This window comes from Porites lutea, chromosome 4, assembly GCF_958299795.1.
Source record: "Porites lutea chromosome 4, jaPorLute2.1, whole genome shotgun sequence".
NCBI lineage: Eukaryota > Metazoa > Cnidaria > Anthozoa > Scleractinia > Poritidae > Porites > Porites lutea.
The window spans coordinates 29,120,182-29,145,854 of NC_133204.1; the positions used below are offsets into that span (position 1 = coordinate 29,120,182).

The following is a 25,673-nucleotide window of genomic DNA, read 5'->3' on the forward strand; positions in this document are numbered from 1 at the left end:
GAAATAGCAGACTTCGGCAATTATCCGGGAGATTTCAGTCTCTAATCTGAAGACCGGGAGAAACAGTTCAAAATCGGGAGTCTCCCGGATTATCCGGGAGAGTTGACAGCCCTGCAAATTGTCTGACGCGGCATTCAGCTAACGGTCAGGAAAGTTCTTATGTGGATTAAAAACGTAACCGATTTGTCGAGATCTTGCTATCTAAACATTCTCTTTAGCAAAATAAATATTACTTTAATCTTCATGTGTTACCCAAGCGATGAATTCAGCCGTTGGTAGGAAAACTCATGAGGCAGATGTTTATGTCGGTTTCCGGCCGCCAAATTTGTCCCTCTCAAACCGGGACGCGTCAACATGGCGTCTCCATACGAAGCTTTATAAATTCCGGTAAAACGTTTTTCCGAATATCTCGCATACGAAATATCGCACAGACCTGATTCTTCTTGGCGAGGTTTTTTGTATAATTATCCTCTTTATTTTCCCTGATTATCGAATTTCTGTATTTAATGATTTGCGCTTCTTATTTTTGATGGCGTAGCAGTGAAAACAGAGGATAGGTTTGAGAGGTATTCTTGTTTAAATCGCATTTAGATTCATGCCCGTAACTCAGAAAAAATTGAGCACTGGCAAAAATGTTCCAAAAGAAGAGGGCACATAAATTTGGCCGGAAAAACTGCATGGTTACTCCAGAATTTCGACCGCTTACGTGATTATAAGATGAGTCAAGACTTAAGGGAAGGTTTTTTTCTTAAATTGAAAGTAAATGATGAGTTCGCGAAAAGAAAAGGGCCAAGGTCGCGAAACGAACGGTCCGTTGGAATGAATAGGGGGGAATTAGCTTACGATAAGACTTTATCTATGGAATATTCAAACTACTGAAACAACCATTGGTATGACGTCATTGTATTTAGCGATGCCAGATCCAATATGTAAGCTTAAAAATGTAGCTTACAAACAACTTTTATTTATGAAATTAAAAGGTCAAAAGTTAAAAGTTTCTTTGCTTTATTTTCATGATGAGTGTCCCATTCACTCAACATTCAGTGAAATCACTTCTTAATGGTGCATGCCAAACGTGCGACTGCATGCGACTAATTTTATGGGATCGTCTTATTATTATTTTATACCTACATACATTAGGACCAAAAAAGAAAGAAAACACCCTTCACGAGTCAAAATAATTTTTTTTCACTTTTTAACATGTTGTACTGTCCAGAACGGTCGAAGTGATATCTTTTTTTTATTGTGAGGAAACAACGCCACTGCGGCGAATTTAAATATCGTTAAGAATAAAATACAAGAGAGAAAATCAAATTTTGTCTCTAATTCTACGAAAAATGTGACAGTTAGTCAGCTATGTTCATGTTCCAATATAATTTTGTCGTGTCATGTAATTTTCCCATTTTTTTTCTTTGTTTTAAAACAGTACGTTAATGAAAGCGAAAATGTAGGCGAAAAGGAACATTACACTGAAAATAGAATTATTAACCAGAGAATGGACGCCGACAGTACCGTATCCTACAACTAAGCAATCAAGCAAAAAGATGTGGCCCACAAACAAACATTATTTTTGAAATTAACGGGGGGTTAGAAATTACTAGTTCCCTTTTACACACCCGGAGCTGAAAGAGAGAAACAGTACCTTTCAGATCTAGTCTAAACAAAAAAAAAGGTTACGTTAAACTGTTGAATTGTCCACAATAGTTAAGTAGCAGTTTTTCTTTGTAGGGCAAAGCTCTCATCACTGCCACGGAGTTTAATATCATCGATAGAAAAATATATATATAAAGAAAAAAGGATTCTTAACATCTTTACACCTCTGACTTATTGATCAAAATGTAATGTATTAATCTGCTATGTGCAGAATGATATCGAGGGAAAAATATCTGCAGTCTTCTAGCAAACTGTAATGTTACTTTGAATTTATATATACATTTTTGGGGCCTTTGAAAACCGACTGCAAATGTCACATAAACGGAGGTTAGAACGATAAACAATATATCACACTTAAGAGTGTACGCCCTCAATGGAATACCGAACTATAAAAAAAACCCTCGAAATGACGCCGTAATTGTAAGTATTTAGCAAGAATAAAGTACTGAACAGTGAAAAGTTTTTCTTTTCTTCTCCCTCTCTTTCTTTTTTCTTTCACTATGTGCTTATCATTTACACAACGTTTGAGGTGATTTTTTTTTTCTTACTTAATGCTGCAAAACGCACATGACTGCTTGCAGCGAAATTTAAAGATCATAGAGAATGAAATGAGAGAACTGCATTCTGTAACGCATTTTTGTAACTTTTACACCACTGAATAATTCTTCAAAAATGCTTCACGTCATAATTCAATATAGTCACGGCATGTTGTTTTGACACGGTGTTTTTTTCATCGGATCTCGGGCATATCCAATTCATAAAGAAAATTAGAACATCAACCTTAAGCCCAAATCAGGCATGACGGCACTTTAATGAAATAACGGGTTTTTTTTTCTTTTTTGAAGTTACATTTTAAATTAGAACGTCATTTAAAATATTGCTTTTAGAGAAAATATCTTTTCTTAAGAGGGAGGAGTCGTAGTTTGTTTGTTAGATTAAAGGGTATTTAACGTCTAACGGGTTTAATTTGATGAGTGAATTAAGTTCTTAGAAATTGTTCAGTCTCTCGAGTATTGTTAATAGAGCGAGCATTTGTACAAGGGAACACTGAAGTACTTTTGCATGACGTAGAAGCTTTTGTTCTGATCACGCAAACGGAAAGACTTCGTTACAATATCAATTTATTAGATGACTCTGAGATCGAGATAGAAATCTGTCCTCCTAACGGATAAAATATACTCCAATCTGGTCTATTTTTTAAAAAAAATTCCAGTTTTTTTCTTCTTCCACATAACTAACAAAAGACACTCGCGGGGGTTGTTGATTACTTAAAGAATTGTGTTGATAATTAATACTGAGTTACTCATCAATTTCTTTATGTACATGTCGTAGATCATTTTTTATCTCAGGTATTTATTTTCCTTTGTTTCAAATTCATTATCATACATTACCATACCCAAAAACAAAAGAAAAACAAAAATTACCTGAGACTACTAAATGAACTACAACATACACCGCTTATGGCCGGGTTTATCTTTTAATTATAGTATTTATAATTAAAGGCTGAACCTTGACGTTACAGTGTAGTAAAAGGCAAGAAGTCGAAACAAGTTAAAACAAAAGATGAAAATAAGCATTGTGTGCCACTGCTAGTTAGTTAGTGTCAGTGATGGTTTTTACAGAGTTGTTATAAGAGGTTGATGTTGGTGCAAACATTAGAAATGTGTTGCTTTCATCAATCACATAACACAGCAGATATTTGATCCGAGATTCATCAGATTATATTGTACGACCAGAATGGATTTGCTGCTTCAGGCAAATCATAGTCAACACAACAGTGGCGTTCAAAAACCTTTGTTTTTCATTTGTTCTGGATATTACAGCCGTCCTAGGAGAAATTGAAAACAGTGCTTATGCAAAATTTTGGGGGGCAAGCAAGGTGCATTATGGGAAATGAGGAAGTGGCGTAAGTAATTTCCATAAATTGAAATTCATCCTTAATGCTCCGTGCTTTGGGTAATAACGGCAAAACAAACGCATTATTCATCCCTTAAACTCAAGGTGATTTCTTTCTTTTTTATTTTTCCTTTTTTCTTCTACACCTCGGAACCGAGTATACATTTCAATGTTTTGAAATTGGACTTCTGTAAACTGCTCGAGTGACACAAATTATAGGGATCCAATTTCACAGCTTTTTCATGAATTATTTTCCATCAGAAACAAGTACACTTACAATTCGTTTTATGAGATTAGTCATTGCAGTGAACTATTGCCAAAAGCAACGATCTACTGATCTGTATATTTGATCCAGCGAACATTGTTTGAAAAAAAAGATTCTTCAGATCCAACTGATTCGGATCGGTCTTCGGCTCATTGCAAGGCAGGCAAAATCTGTTGCGCTAATAAAAGAGACAGAATATCTTTCGGGTTTCTGATGAATATCAGCTATATATCAACCACAGATTAGCAACTCCATTCCGTACGAACAAGGTACTGCTACTTAAATTAAAATTACTTTGAAAGCAATTACGTTTTCTAAAGAAAAAAAATCCAGTCTTCACTTTTGGCGTCCAGTTCACTGAGCTGCTACTAGCTTTATATTACTTCATGATTAGCGTCATATGACTTCGCTCTGGCTAGAAGTTATATTATTTTGTGCTTGACCCGGCCAGGCCCATTTAAATTTAGTGACTGATCCAAAGCTGTTTGTTTAAAATAAAACTGAAACTGATCATAAACACTGCAACTCATTTTAACATCTTTCTCTTAAAAAACCGAGTCACGTTTAAGGTGCCCTCGATTGATTCTGGAATAGAATACAACAATAATGCGGAATATCCGTTCTACTGACCTACTATTTATAATTCCAATTCCGGAGTAGTGGTCGGAATGTATTTTAAACCGCTCTGCTTGGAACAAAACGGAGTAACGGCGTCATTTCCGCGGAGTCACGGCTGCTTTTCAACAATAAAGAACATGGCAGTAGGAAGACGAGCTGAGGCCTTCGCATAAAAACATAAAAGATTTACTAGAGCAGAGAAGAAACTCCTACGCATATTCCTTTACACGAGGAAACGAGAAAGCCCCTCCTAAATTTCTCAGTCGGCATTGTAAACTCTTTTATGCAAACAGTTTCCTGCGTTTTTTAAATTAATGTGTTTTCCTTTTCTCAGTCTCAAGAAAATGTTTTCCCCACTTTACTGTTACAGATATGCAACATTCTTGACGATGAAAATTTCTGCAAAAAAAAATATTGGTGGAATACTTTATTTACTTTAATACTTTTATTTTCAGGGCCACAACTGATTATCTAACTACCCGGATTCTGAATTTCATGGTCATTGAAGAACTGAGACATTATCTTCTATAAGCCCAAACTTGAGTAAACATTGAAGATTTTTACCGTTTTGGCTTAGTTTGTGCTTTGGGAGTTTTCTATTGTTTCTAGTCTGTGATAGTCTTGTTTCATAGTCTAGTTAGCATTTTTGTTCAGCGCGCGTGCAATGTTAGCGCTTGGCTGACTTCCGAATGCTCACCGAGATTTGATAATTTTGGTACGGTGAGACAGGCGATTGCGTGATACATACAGGTTTAACTCAATTTTTAATCAATTCTCGTGCATGCTTCTTGTGCCTTTGCAAAAAAATTAAGAAATTCTACACACCGTACCAAAATTATCATATCTCGGTGAGCATTCGGAAGTCATTCAAGCGCGGTCATTGCACGCATCCTGAACAAGAATCCTGTATCATGGCAGACTAGAAACAATAGAAAACTCCCAAAACACAAACTCAGCCAAAACGCTAAAATGTTCAATGTTTACTCAAGTTTGGGCTTATAGAAGAGAGTGTCACAGTTTTTCAATGACCACGAAATTCAGAATCCGGGTAGTTAGATAATCAATTGTGGCCCTGAAAAAAATTTGAAGGAAAAAAGCTACGAATTTTTAAGAGAATGCTCTTTTTGTGAGAAGGACTCTTAAATGCTGACAAAGGTCAGCAAATAGTTAAAACTGTCATTTCTATATGGTTGCATTATCATATTGCTCGAAATCGCGCGCATTTACAAGGCTCTTAAAAGCTTTTTGCTGACTTGCAATCGATTGCAAGGACCCATCTGTTAGAAAGATCCCCAAAATAAAGGAATAAATCTCATAGTTTATTAGATATAATCGTGTAAAGTTTTTGCTTATAATTTTCACATAAATTATGACCTAAATTTGGAAACCGCTGAGTCTTTGCGATTTTAGTGAACAACAGCCAAATTTCGATTCAGACCCCAAAAAGTTATAACTACGTGACATTTACTCCGATCGCCAAAAATTTTATGCTGTATTGTAGATTGATCTATATGTTATCCATGCTATATGTTAGACTTACGATCAAAGTAAAGGTGGGGATACCAGAGAGCTTCAATGTAGGATGGTACCCACACAAAATAACTTGGTCGAGTCACCTTAATCTAGTGCTTGAAAGCAATCATTATAATTTTGATTATGAACCTAATGTTGGCTACACTAAAACTGCTCGTGCACCGCTTAGAGTAAGACAAATGCCACTTGATGATGAGAAAATGTCGTCGATTTAGCTGGAATACTTTTAGTCATCGATTCCATTTCTTAATCCCCGGCATTACCGGTTAGAAACATGAAATACGTCAATTATCGCCAATTTTGAAGTCTTGTTTAAGATTTACACTGGCATCAGAAAATATACCAACCTTTTTTGACTAAAGTTTTAAGACTAGAGGTTAGTTTGCTCTTGGATTCGCCGAACGGCCGGCCGAATCACCACACTTAGAAGTCAAGGTCTGAAATCCAAGAGCGTTTTCACGTGACGTCATGGAGGGCATATTTCTTTTCCAAAAGAATGAAACGGCGGTCATGTTGGTGTTTCAAAGCAAAAGCTTTTTTTTTGTGTCAATGCATTTGCGCAGAACACGTGAGTGTAAAGGCTCTTTTGGCTCCTTGTAGGAGTATTATAAAAACCAAGTTTATTACTGGTTTTATCCTGCCAAACAGCTTACTTTTTTCAGTTTAGTGGATGCCATACACCTGGTAAATCATTTTTGAGGATGAAATTTTACAAGAACGGCTTTTGCTCATGGAAATGCAGCTCGTTTCGGTCTTGCCGGAGAAGGGCTTAAGAGGAGTCTCGTATTATTTTATCAAAATTTAGGCTGAGAAAAAAAAGTTACGTCACCGTGATATAATGATGTTTCGATGTTTGACTGTCTATTTGTTGGTATCAATTATTACACTGGCTTCAATTTGCACGGAACATTAAATTCCCTGGAGAGCGTACATCTGCCATGAACAGGCAATATTTCCTCCATCGAGCAAGAGTCAAAGAATATCATTAACTACCTTGTTTTTTCACCGATGTCGAACAATAAAAATTTTCTACTGATTTCCTCACACACTAAAAATAAAAACCAACGTTATATCAATTTTTTCAATAAAGGCCTGTTATGACCATGCATATTTGGAAGAATAATCATCCTTTTCTAAAGTGTTGTCTCTTCAGGAAACTGAAAAATACTGATGTCACAAACTGAAATGTTCTTCCTACAACGTCTTTCTTAAAATTTTCAACTACATGGTAGCGAGGTATTAACCTAGTAAACTAAGTAAGCAGTTTATTATTAATAATTATTATTATTATACTACTACATGAGAAATTTCTGCAATTTGATTGCCTTAGAGCAGTGGTATTTCAGGTTAATTTGAAATACCTACATGTGAAAATTACAAACCTTTTGCGGGTTGTAGTATAAACAAATAATAGCATGATTTGCACGTGATTTCGAAATTGTCTCAAATTTCACTCGCCTAACGGCTCGTGAAATTACGTATAACAATTTCGAAATATCACTCGTGGTATTTATCACTACAAATCTTACTGTTATCTATACTAATTAGTCATGATTGAAAACATCACGTTATTTAACGTTGGGTAAGTTAAATAACACGCTGTGTGCCGGATTATTGATTGATTGTTTGATTGACTTATTGATTGATATGTGGTAACTCTTAGACTCGGTGCTTGAGTGAGTGGCTGTCACACTGAAATGCTAGTGTTAGGACGCTATATTTCAGTTAATTTAACTATAGCTAGAAATATATTGTATCTGGAAAGGTCGAAAGGAGGGTAGTGATAACTGAAAGTTAAGAAATGGCTGAGTAATAGAATTGAAACGACACAAGGATGTAGAAATATATGTGAAAGTTAAAAAATGACTGAAGCAAAAGAAGGCGAAATTTAAGCGACACGAGCTAGAAATATTGATTGGGGCGTGGAAATATATAAAGCCGTATAATATCGTAGGTGACGAATTACTCCTTAATTTTGGCGCGAAATTTCAGCGTTAATTTGTAATTTCACATGTGAAATTACAAAATTGCTATGGCAACCCTTCCGTCTCAGTGTCAAGATGGCGACGAAGTTTTAAAATGCCGTGAGTGAAGATGTCAGGGCACAAAAAGATGCTTTAGAAAACCTGAACACACAAGAGAACATCAATAAGGATTCTAACAGGTATTCTGCCGAAAAAGTGTGAAAAATTCTGAACTTTATAAGCCAAATTTAACGTCTAAACATTTGAGAGAGTGGAGTTCTCGATCGATACGATACAGGATAAACATGTCAAAAATCCAAGATTGCTAACGTAATTCGTCACCCATGATATTAATAGGTAATCAAATGGTATATTCGTGAAATTAGGGAATAATTTCACGCGCGTTTTGTCCAAATCCTAATAATTTCCCTCGCCTTATTCACGAGTATACCATTTGATTACACATACTAATACAATGATATGCAATGGCTGTAAATGAAAGTCACGTTATTTTTTTATATCTATAACTTCGCCTCGATGACTCACCTATCGGTTAGAAAGTCTTTTTAATACAGCTTTCACAGCAATCATAACGTATTTTATGGTTATGGATCGGCATGCATTTTTTTTACCCTGATGCAAAGATTCTATCGTTCGGTATGAATAGACAAGAAAAACTGAGTGAATCTTTGTATGGGGAGCATGGAATCTACAAAGATTTGGAGTTGAACTTATCGCCAATTGATAAGCAAACATTCTGCAGAAGAAATTGTAATCAGCGACAAATGTGCGAAACCCGCATAGGTTCGAAGTTAACCTCGTTTTAATCACACTGAGAGAAATTTAACCACACTTTCTTCAGAATTTAAAATAGGAAGAAGTTACCTTTAAGGTTGCGCACGTGGTATGAATGAAGACAAAAGATCTCTGTCTTGAATTAGAAACATATAATATTATGCTTTTTTTAAATTAAGCTAATAAAAGGAATAAAGATAAAAATCACCAAAACGGAAGATCGGTATAACTTGTTTCAGTGGACCATTCACGACAAACATTGTCAAAATAAAGCAATTAAGTTAAAATATATATATATATATCGCTAAGTAACAGTAAACTTTAAAATCAACGTCAAATCAACTCCCAAAACCTGAAAGCTCCACCCATGATCCAATCTTAAGAGAATTCAAAATAAGTTGAGTTTTTGATATGTTAAACTGTTAACAACGACTAAAGTGACAGTTTTCTTTATGACGCACTTGCCCGCGGCGACTGATGATTTTAGGATTATCAATAATTCTTTAAAAACCTTAAACATTAATCAACTGTGTTTTACCAATGACGTCCAATTAATTTTTGCCAAGTCATGTTGTTTTTATACTGTTACTTCGGCTTCAAAACAATATCTTAATGAAAAGGAAACGGAAAATGTCGTGAAAAGGGACACACTGAATTGCAACAGAATTTTCTGAAGACTAGGGCGTCTTGAATGGAATATCAAAATTTGACACTAACGGTTACGAAGAACGTCATTATATTTTGCAATATCATATCCTACAACGAGGCAAACATCAAGCAAAAAAAAGCAAAACTTACGAGGGCGGGGTGATACAGCCTTTCAAAACAAAGGTCAAAGAAGGAGCATAGGTATATTGAATCGGTTATTTATGAAACTTCAGGCGTTAAAGACGATTAACTTCAGTTGTATTCTTTCACATTGGCCTTGAACATGAAGAATTAGTTTGCTTTTCGTAGGGTATAAAGAGAGACTGATTTGTCTAATGCATGAGGCGTTTTCATAACTGTTGCTTACTGATTTTCGAAAGATACTTTCTGGCGGAAAGCGGACATCCCCGGAACCTCACCGGCTAGTTTTCGTTTGATACAGGTTCGTTTTATAGTGTAGGAAAAGATTTGAGGCTTGCAGAAGCTGGTGTACGCTTAAACTCGCTTAACGTGGGGTTCCGTGAGACAGTTCACTGCAATCAGGGCAATGATCATCACAAGCTCCTAACGGCGATATTGTCCTTCGGTATGAAGATACAGTGATAAAGTGCGTATCTGAAAATCTGCCAAGAACTGTGGTTGAACTTATCGCCAATTTATAAGCAAAGATTCATCAGCAGGAACAATAATCAGAGACAGATATCAAGGGCACCCAACGTGAATTTTTGGAAAATACCTGTTCGGAAGACGATTTGAGATCTAGTGTTTTCGAAATATTTGTTGTGGAATTTCTTGCTTGCCGACCTCTCCTAGGATTTTCGAACACCTATAAAAATGGTATAACTGCCCATTCTTAACGGATTTTTACCCTAAAAAGGTCCCCTAGAATTTTCGGAAGCCTTTTTTCCGGCTGAAATTTTCGGAAAGGTAAGTTTTGATCCCTATAATTTTCGGATCACTAGACTTTCAGCTAGGAAATCCGAACAGATGAACAATTTTTAGGGGATAAAAGTATGCCTATATCTACCGTTTAAACACTAAAATACGTTCAACAATGCTATGTTTAAGCGGTTTTGAACTATATTCTCGTTGGGTGCCCCTGAGATATAGAGTAATCGAAAGCTACAGTGAAACGTGACACGTAATCAGTGTCCCTATGAATTCTATACTAAAGCGAAGCAGGCCGCACCTAGCCTCGTAGGCTAGGTGCCTAATCTATTTTAAATCACATTTAGACACATTCCAACACTCTTTCTTCAGAAAAATATAAAGCAGAGATCAAAATGTTCCAAAAACTTTAGGTTAAATTATGCCTGGAAACTATTAAGTTACTCCCACGGAAAATAATAAATAATTGGAAATATAAGGCTTTTTAAAAATTAATTTATGAAAGGAAAATGGTCAAAGTCACCAGAAAGGAATATTATGCCGCTTGGTGTTAGAATAAAAAGAGAATTAATAATAACCTTTTTTCGCTTAAGCCTATAGACTTGCTACTATGTAGTAAACTTTTCAAACTATGCAACAATCCTTGGAAATAACGACGTAGTGTTTAGCAATGCCATTGTCAAAATGAAGCGCCTGAGGAAAACAAGTCATGTGGCTGACCAACAAACTTTGTTTTTTTTTTAATTACCTTTATGTAAGTTCACACAAACACACAAACCTGAAAGAAAGATACCATGCACCCTTGATCCTGTACAAAAGAGCCCAACTTAAGCATGTTAACAGTTTGTTATACGTATGTATGTTGAACTGATCACAACGACTGAAGTGACAGTTTTCTGTACGATGCGAACGCCACATGACTGCGGCTAAATTTAAGATTATCAATAAAAAAAAATGCAAGAGAGAAACTGCATTTTATCACTTTTACACTACTGAATTAATAATTCTTGAAATATATATGCGAAATATTTATCAGCTGTTATGTACGTGCAATTGAATTTTGCCATGTCATGTTGTTTTTACGCTATTTTTTAGAGGCATCAGAACAATATCTTAATGAAGTGGAGAGGGAAAATGTTATGAAAAGGATCATGGCATTACAATGAACATAGAATTTACTGGTCGTCTTCAATGGAATATAAAACTGTATAAAAAACCAAAGAGAACAATGGTGTGGTCATGTATTTAGCTGTATCATATCGGCCTACAATTAAGCAATCGTTAAGCAGAAAAGAAAACTGGACAGCTAACAAACTATTTTTTTGCATGGAATTATCGGAAGATCAAAAGGTAAATGCTTCTCTTTGTCTCAGTACGTACCCTGAGTAGAAAACCACCCTTGCTCCAGTCAAAATAGAAAGCAATTCTAAGTTTACATCTCGAACTCTGAGGGCGTTCCACAACCTTTTATGTGCCACTTATCTTTATTGTGCAAAGAACGCATCAAATCAACGAGGACTGCAAAGGTAATCACCGATAAGAAAAAAAATAAAGAGAGACTCTGAATTGTAATTCCTTATGTCTTATTTTAACACTGCTCAATATTTTTTCAAAAATGTAGAATATTTAAGCTATACCTTTTTCGTATCACTCTGTAATGACGTCACTAATGTCACGTGCGTTGCTTTCAACCTTTTTTAACTAACTCTTAAGAAAATAATAACCATATCAAGTTAATGACAGGGAAAGGGCAAATGTCACGAAGAGGTACATTAGAATAAAAATAGACTGAACTTAAGACTGGACATCGTCAATGGAATATCAAACTATGAAACAACCGCTTAAAATTACCACGTGATTATATTGAGCAAAAACAAACAAACTTTACTTTTGAAATTAACGGCGCGGACTTAAAGTCAAAAAATTTTTAGGAGAATTTTCTTTTTTCTGTTCTTCGCTATGTGCTTACCATAATACACAACGTTTGAAGTATTTTTTTTTTCTTTATGGTGTAAAACGCATAATTATGCTTCTGACTAATTTTACTGAAGATCATCGATGAAGCAAAACGCAATAAAGAGAAAAGTGCCTGTATACTACCCTGAATAATTCTTTAAAAATGTGAAATACTAATCAGCTAATTTTCTCCCGGCAATCGAGTTTAGTGCTTGTTGTTCAGACGCTTATCAAATCAGCATATCTAATTCATAAAGAAGGTTAGAACGACAATTATTAGAGAAAATCAGTCAAGACGATATTTTTATCAAATAGCGTTCTTTTTGTTCTTTTTTAAAACGTCATTTAAAACTGATATTGCTTTTAGAAAAAAAAATGCATTTTTTTTTCGAGGGAGGAGTCGTGGTTTCACTTGTTTGTTTGTTGGATTAATGGTTATTTAAAGTTCAATAATTTTAATTTGAGGAAATTGTTGTTCTATAGCAAGCAATGAACAACGGGACATTGAATTCCTTTTGCATGACGTATAGTAGAAGCAGGGAGCCTCTTATTTGTTTTGATCACGCAAACGGGGATATCAGCTACTTGTAATTGGACAAAATGTGACTCAAAGATGGCGGATAGAAAAGTGCTCGTCTAGCGGGTGAAGTATATACTTCAATCTCTCGTGCCCAAAAAAACTCCTATTTCTTTTTTTTTTAGACGTAACAATTGGTACTGGCCGTTTTTGTTGATAGCTTGAATACTGATATTCACGTGATTGATTTATAAGATTGCTCACCAATTACCTCATATGTACAATATCTAACCTTCGAGGGTTTATTCTTTAAATTGACGTGTTTCACTGGTATTTATATTTAACTCTGCGTTGACCTTAAAGTGTACTGAGTTAAGAGGCAAAAAGTCGAAACAAGTTAGACCAAAGAGGAAAATATGCATTTGGTATTTAATCAAGTTACGGTTTTACAAAGTCATTATTTTAGTGGTGATATTGGTACAAACGTTAGAGAAATGTTACTTTCGTTTATCCAAATCCTGTTTGATCCGAGATTCACCGGATCAGTTTTACGTGCAGAAAACTGGATTTGCTTTCTTAGCATTCACATTCTCAGCAAATTCAAAGGAATTCTATACACTGTAGTTGACTTCCTTAGTCTCTTCGCATGGCACGCCCTCACATAAGTGAATAGAATAATTTTCGTCGCCTTTTTATTTTATTATATTATTTTTTATATATATATCCCAGAAAAGCTTTAATTCTCCAGTGAACGCTGCTATAAGACTTAGGCTGCGGTATACAATGTGAGAAATAGGGCATTTCCATATCCAAGACAGTCTTGGATTCTGGATTCCTTGGGCCGCGGATTCCGGATTACAGGTACTGGATTCCAGTCTTTGTCAGTGGAACTTGGATTCTGGATTCCAATCGTTAGTAGGATTCCGGATTCCGAAAGCTGTATTCCGGATTCCAAAGCCCAGGATTCCTCATTTCCTTACATTGGGCGATCCAAACCTTGGAGCCAAGTATTCGAAATACTTGAAAGTATTTCGAAACTGTCTATTGTAAACAGCGCGAGTAACACATGATAATTCATTGCTCAATCATTTCCTCTTGTTTACTACAATATCTAACGTTGAGGTTTCATCTCACTGTCATCTTTTAACTGTTTTATTTATTATTAGTTCAGTCCCTGACAAGTTAAAGAGCGTAAAAAGACAAGAAGACAAAACAAAGCATAAATTAACCAAAACGGAAAATCAGTAGTTAATCGTTGTGATGATTATTTCTAGGGAAGTTGTTACAGTACGAAGGCATGTTGCTTTTGTCAATCTAGAAACTGCAGATTGTTGATGCGAGTTTCACCAGATATTTGGCTCGAAGGTTCATAGATTTGCTTCCCTGACAACCCCAGGAAAATTCAATATGGTGGTGTAATAAAAAACTTGGTGAACCATTGTTTCATTCCTTGTTATATATATATTATTCTTTTTCGTCCTTTCGTTCTTTCTTTTTTTATGAGCCATAACATGATTAAATGATCGTAAATATCTTCTGACTAGAAGACTTATACCTGTGACTGTAATATTGGGGGGAAAAAACCTTTTAGATTGTTTGAGTAACACAAACAGTGTTACGTAATAGGCATACCCTCCCCACCCCAAGTGCGGAGGGAAAAACGGAAGGAAGCAGGCCTGGGAAGGAAGGAAACGTCACTCCAGAAGGAGGAAACCGTTATTTATAACATCGTCAAGACTGACTGACGTTATTCAGGCCGTTATTGAATAAGATAGAGCTTTTTAAAAAATTTGAAAGTGTGGATTGCCGCACACGGTGTTCAGGGTTTTTGAATGCCTGTATCTCGTTCAATATAAGCCCGATAAACACCGACCTTGAGTCGTTTTTAATTCTTGGTTTCCACAAAGCTGTGAGTCGCATCCTGTTTATCCCTTAATAGACAGACTCATACCCAGACCCCCTACGTTGGAAATTAGGCAATGCACATGTCCATATTGGACTGGGGGGTTTGACTTAACATGGCTGGCTTCTATGTCCGGCGTTGAAAATTCAAATGTAAGAAAATGTAGGACAAAATTTGGGCGAGAATTTCCAGAGGTGGAAGTAAAGGATGCTACGGTAAAACAAACTGAGAATAGATTTTGGTTTCATGCTAGCGGCCGCGGGGGCCTCCCTTTTCACTGGTATTCGGCGGGCGGGATGAAACTGAGAGGCGAAAGGTTTGGGAACAGATTCTGCAAAAATTCAACTCCCAACATCCAAACAGAATTAACAGGGACACTGATCATATCCATTGAACAAATTTGGTGAGATTTGTTGGGAATATTAATCAGATTCAGACTTTTTATTTCTGTTTTTTGACAATGAATTCTATGAGAGCAGTTCAGCTAAGGAGTAAAGCTGAATGAATTAGAACTTGAATTAAAAAGACCGTCTGGTGTTTTGGCAAAGATGGAAACCAATTAAAATAGTACGGCCGGAGACAAGCGAGTATAAGAGAATATCAAAATATGAGGGAGACGGACATTCCTTGGCTTTTTTTATGTTGACCCGGCAACTTTCCAGATGCACTGGAAAGTTTGCGCTAACTAGTCTGTCCTCCAAGAGGAAAGTTGAGCACTAAATATACTGAAATAGACGGTTTCACTTACAAAGAACTACTTTCCAAGCCCACAATGGAAGCACGACTCAACTCACGTGCTCCGAGGCATGTGTGTGCATGCGAGGGAAGCACAGATTTTGCGGCAGTTATATGCATGGAAATAAATCAGTTCCCAGATCCAGTTAACCTGCGACCAGGCATTCCTTCTTCCCTTTTTCTTTGGGAGCCAGTGAGAGGAAAAAACAAACGTTTGCCCGTCCCTCTTCCCCTCCCCCCAAAGAAGAACCCCCGATCGCTTTTTAAGATACAGTCGCCCTACTGCGGTGTCTAGGTTTGAATTAATGAGAACGATGTTGAGTATACATCTTTTATTGTACTGAACTAATAGGACTTCAATGAATATCACATTATATATTAAGCTTTTTCTACTTAAGCAATTGTTCTTATAGCTTCAACTGAAAACGGTTAAATACAATGTTAGCTGGAGTTTTAACTTGCTAGTTAAAACTCTATTGGCCTTATCAATATCCTAATACATGTATACATTTTTTATACGTTACGTACGAGTTTTAATATTACACCACTTAATTCGAACATTGAAGTGTGTGCAGCGCATGGGGTAGTAATTAAAGGATCCATTACACCAAACCGGGCAATTAATAATATTTATTTAAAGAGCATTTAGGTCTATTAATTAGACCCTAGCGCACGTGCTGTTACAGAAAAACTAGAAGCTTTGATTTTTTCGATATATGAGCTTATTGTTTACGCCAAAATATTGCATTAAAGGGGGGTATATCACGCCATTTGCTATCTTTCTCAAAAGCTAAAGTTTTTAACGCATCGATTCAACTAGCAAAATAATTGTCCAGTTTTATTCAGTTTAAGACCTTATTAAACCATTGGAACTGTTTCCCGTCGTCTGTTCTACGGATGGCAAGGATGGACATGGATCGGACTGGAACTTGAAGGAAATTTGGGTCAACTTTTATTGCTATATGCCCCAAAAAATCAGCCAAAAAATATCGTGGCTACTGAATGTTCCCTGGTGAAATTTGTCTGGTATCTTCTTCATAACTTCATAACTCTACACAGGAGCATTTGTTCATGTGTGGGTATAGGTACTAACTAATGACTTCAGCTAAGAATTGACATAAAACACAGCTATATCGTCGTGGCTAACCCCTTGAACCTCGATAGAATCCGCCTATTTGAAGCACTGCAATATAGTTTTTAGGTGGGTTTTAAACTTTGCAGGTGGTCAACTTTATAATTAAAGGGAGTGAAGCCCTGTGAGAGAGGAAGCAAATGAATGTCAATCAGTACATGGCATGTATCAGTCATGACTCAGAAGATATAAAAAAAACCACCGTGAGGTCTCAAAGAGCTAGACGGGATCGCGAGAACCGATTTAAGTGCTGTTTATAAAAAGGGAGGAAGTTCCTAACACCATGAAGATCCTAGAAGGCGGAACAACTTTTCGTCAGGTTTGCATGCAGAAATTTCGGTCCGTGTGGTTACCACTGATTACCACATACAGAAGGGATTAAAGATAGCGGGCGACAATCACAAACATGCAATTTGCACCCCTCTGCTCTCTTTACTAGCATAAAATGTAAATTACTACATTCCAGCAGCAGCTTGCAGAATCATCAGTGGTAAAGCCAAACGAAATTGCTCGCCTTTGTTGCCGTGATTACCCATGCACTGAACGACTCGCCGCCATTTTTGTCTGGTTTGTCTTTATCTTCCTCGTGCGAGGATCTTCCTCAGTATCCCCCAGCTTGGAAGATCCTAGCGCCAGGGACAAGTATACAACCCTTTGCGTGTAAACCAAATGCAGATAACCTATGGAACTATAATGATCTGCCCTCTAGGATATTCCGGCCCCGGAGGTAATCAGTCACTAAGAATAGTTACCTCTAGCCCAGGGTTGTCACTAAGATTTCAAGTTTCCAGGTAAGTACAACAAGTAGGTGGGAAATTAAACAGCTAGGGGTTTCTTAGGGTTCTATTTTTCTTCTATTTTCCTTTGAAAGTAGCCAGGGGCCCACGTTCATAGTAGACACGGGAAATCTCCGGCTCCCGCCTCTTATAATGGCAGCCCTGCTCTAGCCTGTTCCAGGTTCCAAGAAAGATACTAATAGGCAGTTTCTTGGAACCTGGAACAGGCTAGAGCAGGGTTGTCATTATAAGTGGTGGGAGCAGATCCAGCTAGAAGGGCTCAAATCATGATTGCATGTTTGTTACTGTCGCCCGCCATCTTTAATCCCTTTTTAGTAACCACAGGGACCGAAATTTCTGCATGCAAACCTGACGAAAAAGTTCTTCCGCCTTCTAGAATCTTCATGGTGTTAGGACTAACTTCCTCGCTATATATAAACAGCACTTAAATCGATTTTGAATTCGTGATCCTGTCTAGCTCTTTAATTTAAGACCTCACGGTGTTTTTTTCCCATCTTCTGAGTACTGATACATGTACTGATTCAGATTTATATGCTTCCTCTCTCACAGAGCTTCACTCCCTTTAATTATAGAGTTGACCACCTGCAAAGTTTAAAACTCACCTAAAACCTATATTGAACTACATTTAAAAAAAGACGTTGAGAACGCTTGAATCACGAAATTTAGTGCCCTTTTTTCACATTTCCCTATTGAAATCGCGAGATGTTGTCTCGCCAAAATCGCGAATCTAAGTACCGAATAAGGTATTTTTTTTTGGCATGGATTACACAGGCCACTCACCCCCAAGTCTAATTTCGTACTTTTGTGTTATCTAATTTATTAAATAGTAGCAAATCACAGCGACAAACCGTTGAGTGATGCCGGATCTCACAGTTCAGTGTAGACTTTGATCAGTACAATAACACGTGTGAGCGTTGAAGCAAAGAGGAAAATGGGAAGAATTACTTCGCCGATCGTAATTCGCGCGCTTCGTGTGCATTGTTTTTCTTTTTCTTTTTGTTTACTTTTCTTTTTTCTTCTTCTTCTTCTTCTCCTTTTTTTTTTTTATTTGTGCACTCTCAAACGGAACCGTCAACTACGCAGGGTAAGACTCCTATTTTATTATTAAAATCATTATTTCATAATCACTATTTTTTTCAATACTTACTCGTTAGCTTAAATAATGACCGATGTTCTCCACATAAATCTCATATTTTGTCAGCTGTAGTACCTACGACGACTTTTATTTTATTTTTTATTTTTTTTATTTTTTTACCTATTAAAAGCTCGTGCATTTTATATTTATACTTATTTTTGCTCAATAACCAGCTTCTCCGAAACTTTTTAATTCAAAGCCTTGGGCCCCGGAACCATATTGGAGATACGGCAAGTAAGGTTAAGTTATTAATAATAATAACAATAGTAATCATAATAATAATAATAATAATGGCAATAATAATAATAATATTTTTTTTCATTTTATTATAATAATTTTACCGTGTCAATAACGATTTCGCAAATGCATTCCTTGCGGCTGAGATGCGGTCAATAACTCTTGCATGCAGTCTAGAGTTTTAAATAAAGTCATTACAAAAGAGACTTATCCGTCTCTGATATCAAAAAGAAAATAAAATAAAAATAAAATAAAATCTCGTATTCCTAAATTCCTAATTCTTTAAAAAGGTCTTTAAATAATAATAATAATAATAATAATAATTATTATTATTATTATTATTATTATTATTATTATTATTATTATTATTATTATTATTATCATCATCATCATCATCATCATCATCATCCAGGGAGCCCTCCCGCTTCAGCGGTTTTCAGTGGGGCTCTGCAAATAATAGCTAACAATAAATGAGAAAAAATATATGCTAAATCACCTACTTGAAAACTAGGAAAATAGATAAAAATCGATATTTACATGTAAAACAAATTTTAAAATAGTTTAGAGGCTTGAAAAATGAAAGTTTGCTTGCCCTAATAAAATGGGTGCGCTATTTCGCATCATGATTTGGAATCTTGTAGTTTAAAAGAAGACATTTAGAAAATATGAATCTCACTTTGACGTCAAAAAGATTGCTTATTTCGCCTCATTCTCCCCTCCCCTACCTACGGAGAGCACTGGATTTGTGATACCCTCCGGCAAAGTCCCCATGATCCCTTGTGAACAGTATCGATTGGCATGCCGGGAATTTTTAAGGCGCCATTTTGATGTGTGGTTTCTGTTTGTGAGAAAGTGTGGGAACCGATCTTCTTCCGTATTGTTTGGCTGTCTGACTGAAGGCGAAGACTTGTTTCTTGAGTAGTTTTGATTTGCTCGTGTGTATCGTCCAATACGAAACTTCCTGTGGCTCATCTGTCTGTCGCTATGAGCTGTGACGAGAAGAATAACAAGCGAAGGAAGAAGCGTTCGAAGCAGAGTTCGGAAGCGAATTCGCACGCTCCGAAATCAGTCGAAAATCGTGAGGTATGTAGGCCGAACATTAAGCACACGCAATGCAGTTTTCACTAAAAAAAAAAAGGATCAACACTATCAGAAGTGGGTTTCAGGTGATGTACATCTGTTGTTTTGACGGTAATTTTCTATTTCCGTCTAGCTTTAGTCTTGGCCTTGGTGGTTTGCTCAAAATGGAATGTTTGTTTTTCACTTAGACGTCTTTCATGTTAGTTGCATGGCTTTGAAATGGGTTCCATTTCTATCTATTTACCTCCATTAAACACGACATAAATTATAAAGCGATGATTTTGCTTGGTTTCGTTTCGGCCATCGCGAAAAGAAGGATTTTTGTTTCGCTTCAACAGACACTGCCATTTAGTTGGGTTTCTGGCATCGAGTCATTATTTTGAGACTTTCATATCGCATGTTTAGACGAGGTGTCATGGAGGTTATTTATCACTTAGCAGCGTGTTTAGCTGGTAAAGTAAAGAACACTGTTGTTCCCTTTGATAATGATTCTCTGTTATAAACTTTTTTGTTGTAAAGATATTTCCAGTTTAATGACCGACGTAATTAGAAATAACAGTTGGTAGAAGACACGAATTCCAGCGATCATGTAATGCTGGTGTTCTGTGAACACATTCCATAACAGATTTTTAACATCTATCTCGATTGTGAATTTGAAAATATTATTACCCCCATTATATTAACTGGCGGAATTATTTTATATGAGATGTGAAATTGATATTTCACTTAGAGATACGATCTGAACCTTCTGTTTTCACCGTATTTGCATGCTTCAAGAAGTTGTCATTGCTTGTGAAGCCATTGAGCTAATTTATTTTTAAATGGTCTACGTTGTTTACCTATAAAGAGAGACAAAGTTTATAACTTATAAACACAGTCTTCAGAAGTCTTCCTCTTGTAACAAGGTAATGTCTGTTTTATGCACTTGCTTTTGTGTCAATCTCCTTTCAATTTTACTGAAGTGGACAGAATTGGGCCACTGATTGTTATTTGTTATCGTTCTTTTATACTTTGTAAGTCAGTGAAATTTGACTTTGCTTTTGTTTCATGATATTAGGGAGGAAAAGCGGTTCAAACTCATGTCAACTCCTCAGACGTTAAACTTTCTCAGGTCAGTACTGTTCCATTTAGAGCCAAGTTGTTTTGACCCTTTCTTTCTTGTTCATGTCAAAACAATCTTCAAATAAGCAAAACTGTTTCATAAACATTGCATTTATGCCTTGTATTTTTTTGTATTTTGTGGGAACTAGATTATTGCAATTGGTCCGGTGTGATTACTATGATATCTTCCTGTGACAAGCTGCATCCTCTAGAAACAGTCACGGTTATGTGTACAGACCTTAAACCATTTGCCCCCTGGAGATTTTGCCGAAAAAAGCGTTTTAAAGCTAGTTGAGGGGTTTTCTGTTCACTGTCGTTCTATAGGAGGGGGACATTGGGGATTTGCGGTGTTGCGGTGTTGGGCATTTTTTCATGCGGTGTTGCGGTGAATAAAATCTCAGCTTGCGGTGTTGCGGTGTTCTTAAACCTCACGGTGTGCGATGTTTGCGTCTTAAAGTCTGCGGTGTTCGGTGAAACGAAGTTATCTGCGGTGTCGCAGTTTCCATTTTGAAGCCTGTCAGTTCTAAATTTAGCCTCCATCATGTTTGATTTGAAATAAAATACACTCTAAGGGTCCTCTAATACTCTCTAGTTAATATTAAATATGCTGCCCGTCACCAATCCTAAGCCTGTTTTTCATTTATATTAAGTAACTTGATAAGCAACGTGACCTTCGCGACCCGGATCGCCACATGTACGTCCGTCAGGCAAGATGAGCGAAAACCTTGCGACTGACGCAGCTGATCCTGTCGATCCTGAATGCGTAGTTCATTGCGTAGCTTTTTTTTATGAGGAGGGCAAAGGTGGAGAAGACTATAGGTGGAAAAACAAATTTCGATGCTCCATAAACAAGGAGGAAAAGAGACTCGCGAAGTTTGTAGAATGCATTTGGTAAGTAACACGCATTGTCTCTGTATCTGAATATCGTAGCTAGTCAGATACGTCAAATACTACGTACTTTTCCTATTTCCCCGACTACTAGCACAACTGGCCGCCATCTTGGATTTAAGCGTGACTACAACTACCATACTGCCTTTCGGGCGTGTTACGTCATCATGCATACGGTCTATTGCCTGAGTACCCATAGTTAAAAGGTTTCAAAGCCTGAAACTTAAATATTCAAGAAAGGAGACTGGGAGTATTTTTCTGTGACAATGTAAATTAATTTCAGGACAAGCGACTCTCCGGAAATATTCTTGTAGCACGAGGCAGCGGTAATTTTTCCGTTCAAGTTCATAGATCTTCTAGGATTCTAGAGTCAAAGTGTACGTAACAACCAAGATCGAAAGGCATAGGCAGAGTAACTACAGCTTTGGCCTTGTTATGTGTTGTTTCAGAGATTTTCTTAAGGTCAAAGGCAAAATCTTGAAAGCTTTATCTTGTACTGACGCTAAAATCATCAGACTGAAAATAGATATTGCGGTGACGGTGATCCAGCGACTTTTCTTGCGGTGATGCGGTGTTCGCCAAAATTTTTTGCCGTGTTGCGGTGTTCAGACCCCCCCCAATGTCCCCCTCCTATAGAGAGCTGAAATTTACCACAAAGCCATTTACAGATCGTACGTGCACTTCACGACCTTCTGATCCAGATGCAAAGTATTAGCTTGTGAAGTTCAGGCATGCATGGAAAGCAAAATGTCGACACAGCAGCATGTTTTTGTGACACAGCAGTCTTGAATTTTACTTTTCGCTTTCTCTCCTCAACTCTTTTTTCAGTTTTCTCGCCTCAATTTCTTTCTCTTTTGCTGGGTATTTGGTAGGCTTCATTTTGGTGGGAAAAGTTGTTAGGAAAGCTATTAGGATCTTGGGATTAGATGAAAGGAAAGGTGGATGGGAAGTGGGACAAGACTTTCATGGAAATTTTCAGGTCAATGTTACATGGTTTTTTGCATTTTTTCTGGTCTCCTTTGCTGAATTGTGCTTATTCTGCCATGGTTTGAAAGATCTCTTCACTCTGCTCAAGTTAGTTGACAAAGTTGTCCTTGGCCATTAAAACTGATGATGTCACAAGGGGTAGAAAGGACAGAGATCCGCATGGGCGGTTACGTGTGTCTCAGGGGCAAATGGGTTAAGGTTGTAACTCAAACACAAATCGTTAGTTTCATAATTAGATTAGATTGTAGAATTGACAGGGAAATTCCAGAGCAAGAATGTGCTGATCGTGGTATCCACCAGGCAGTCTTAAGTCTACCCTGCGAGCAGAGGTTTCTTTTTGGCATAGTTTTTAGCATTTGTAAAGTCATTCACATGGCTTGTCAGTCACTTAGTTGATTTGTTTACGCTCCAAGAGAAACCTCTGCAGCAAGCCATCTGTAGTTTTCATAGTTAACTCATTGTCTATAGGGATAATGACACAAATTTCATCAACTGGAAGAAATACAATGCAATCAAAAAGTACTTTTGCTTGTTCCATTTCTGGACAAGTAGTCCAGGTTGTATTTTCAAACAACGAAATATACATGTACATGTAGATAATTTAATCGCTTTATCCAAACTTTTCTCACTGATTTCACAATATTCTCTGGACAAGACTATATATGGAATAATTATTCTTGGGAGAACTTAACTGCTTTTTAATAACAAGCTCTTTCAGCTAAAGTACATTTTATTTCTGGAGTGTGGAGAAAGCAGTAAAACATATTAATTTCGTGTCTGCCACCAAGATTTTGGAGGTGTTTAAAGAGCATGCTCAATAGAAACCACAGACAGCTCGCTGCAGAGGTTTCTCGCGGGACATAAACAAATTAACCACGTCACTTTCAAGCCACTTGAACAACTTTACAAATGCTAAAAGCCATACCAGAAAGAAACCTCTGCATGCAGTTTATCTTGAGTCACATGGCTACAGTATTTAACCCTAAATAATATGACATGGTATCCTGAGTACAGTCAGGGCTGTTTTAATAATTAGTATTAGATCAACTCTGCCTGACAAAGTGAAATAATTCTAACACTCATCATTAATTATCATTAGAAATACGTTATCACAAAAATCCCACAAAACTAAAAAGGGTCATGCAGTGAGAATAAACAGAAACAAGCCACAGAGTAAAATTTATACGATGAAAGAAAAAAACAACTAGAAGTAGACCTGCCAGGATTTGAACCTGCACCCCAGCTTACTCCAGTGCAAAAAGTGATGCCTCGTACTACGGGGCCATGGGACCACTGCACAGTTTGTTTCTTAACATTAATACAATTGAAGTATTTTTCTCTGCCATTCACACTGTTTGAACCTTGTGAAGCTGTATTTATCATGAATTCAAAGATACATTGGAGGAAAAAATGGCTTAAATGAGTATTTCAAAACCATTTTGCATTCACTCATGGGCTTTATATACATGTATGCTGCTTGATGAACGCACTGCTCTTCATCTTCGCTGCTCTCGCTGAAGTTCAGGTTGCCATTCTTTCAGTGTTTTAAAAATCTTCCACAGCAAGAATCTTCAGCCACTTGTCCAATCAGTCTCTGTTGTGTTTGCAGCCCACTGTTATTTGCCTCAGAAATAGTTTGCAATTCACCAGGCGATTTGCCAACATACAGTAAACAGAGGATAAATAAAATTAGTCCTAGTCAGTGGCCGTGTTGCCTGGAAACCCAAAATGCACGATGATGTCAGGCTGAATGGCATCTTTAGGATTTGTTTATGGCTTGTTGCTAGGCAACTTCAGATATCAAACCGATAGAAAGAAAGGTATATGACAAAAGCAAAAATCGCACTCTGCTTGCAATCCTCGTGCAACAAAATTATAAACTGGCCTCGCGAGAATGATAAATAAACTAATAATTGATGTAATCAATTAATGAATAGAAATAACTCAATTATTAATCCTGCTTGTCAAAAAATTAATGTTTTGGGGGCGCTAATCAACTGATTCTCGGAGTAGTATTATGCTACCTACACCTTGCCTTTAGGCAAGCTGTTAAACTGACTTTCGGTGCATCTTGAGTCCTGTGGCCCATCAATTTTCTCTAAAGTCCCGGTAACTTTAATCAGATTCTAAAGAATAAAAGAGCAGTTTCTAGCTAACAAACCAGTCCATTTCATTTTGTTAACTGATAGTTTATCATGTTATTTGTCAAAACTGTCATTAACTATCAGGACTTTTGAGAAGTAGGCCACTTCTATTCTTTTAAATAAACTTCATCGGCAGTCATTGTACATTATGCATTATATGCTAAGAATGATTGCATTTCTTATAAAGCTCTTTCCTTTCTTTGTCAGCAGATCCTGTACAATTCAACTCCAAAATCTGACAATGCACCTAAAGCTGGGACACCATGTATTGATGGTGAAAGATGCCTTCTTTGTCACAAAGAACGTTATGACAAGCTCAAGAAAGGTGGGAAAGCTGTTTGATTTTGTTATTTTCCTCTCTAAAAAGTGTTAAAAACAATATAAATTGTTCAAACAGAATAACAGTAAAGTTGCAATGTTTGTTTGACATTGCTGTCTGTTGTTTTGTTTGGCAATATAATATGATAGCTATTAGGATAGTGTTTGGGTAAATCAGCAATAAACCTAGAAATCCAGGAAAGTCATGGAATTCTACCCTAGAATTTTCTAAGATCATAAAGCTCTTGAAAATGACAGCAGGTTGTTGGAAAGTCCTTGAGATGTGTGAAGAATGACTGCGGACATTTGGTGCTGATGATGTTTCACCACCCAGATCTAGGTATTGCTTTTCATTGGTTGAAGCAAATTTCCCTTGTGGCATGACTATTCAGAAGTGCTACCCAGATCTGGGTAGTGACACATCATTAGTAGGGAATTTCTGCTCTCGTTCATCAGGCGTCATTTCACAGGGAAACCGGATTC

General features: G+C 36.8%; 1 protein-coding gene across 3 annotated transcripts in view; it reads left to right on the forward strand.

Moving 5' to 3' along the window:
- Window positions 1-19,484: 19,484 nt before the first annotated feature.
- LOC140933228 (uncharacterized) overlaps window positions 19,485-25,673 on the forward strand; it is a 34,538-nt gene continuing 28,349 nt past the window's right edge. For all 3 annotated transcript variants that reach the window (XM_073382744.1, XM_073382746.1, XM_073382745.1), the window contains exons 1-3: window positions 19,485-19,755; window positions 20,810-20,863; window positions 25,083-25,197. In XM_073382744.1, the coding sequence (XP_073238845.1) occupies window positions 19,657-19,755; window positions 20,810-20,863; window positions 25,083-25,197 (268 nt within the window). In that variant the 5' untranslated portion in view covers window positions 19,485-19,656. The remainder of the gene's footprint in view (window positions 19,756-20,809; window positions 20,864-25,082; window positions 25,198-25,673) is intronic.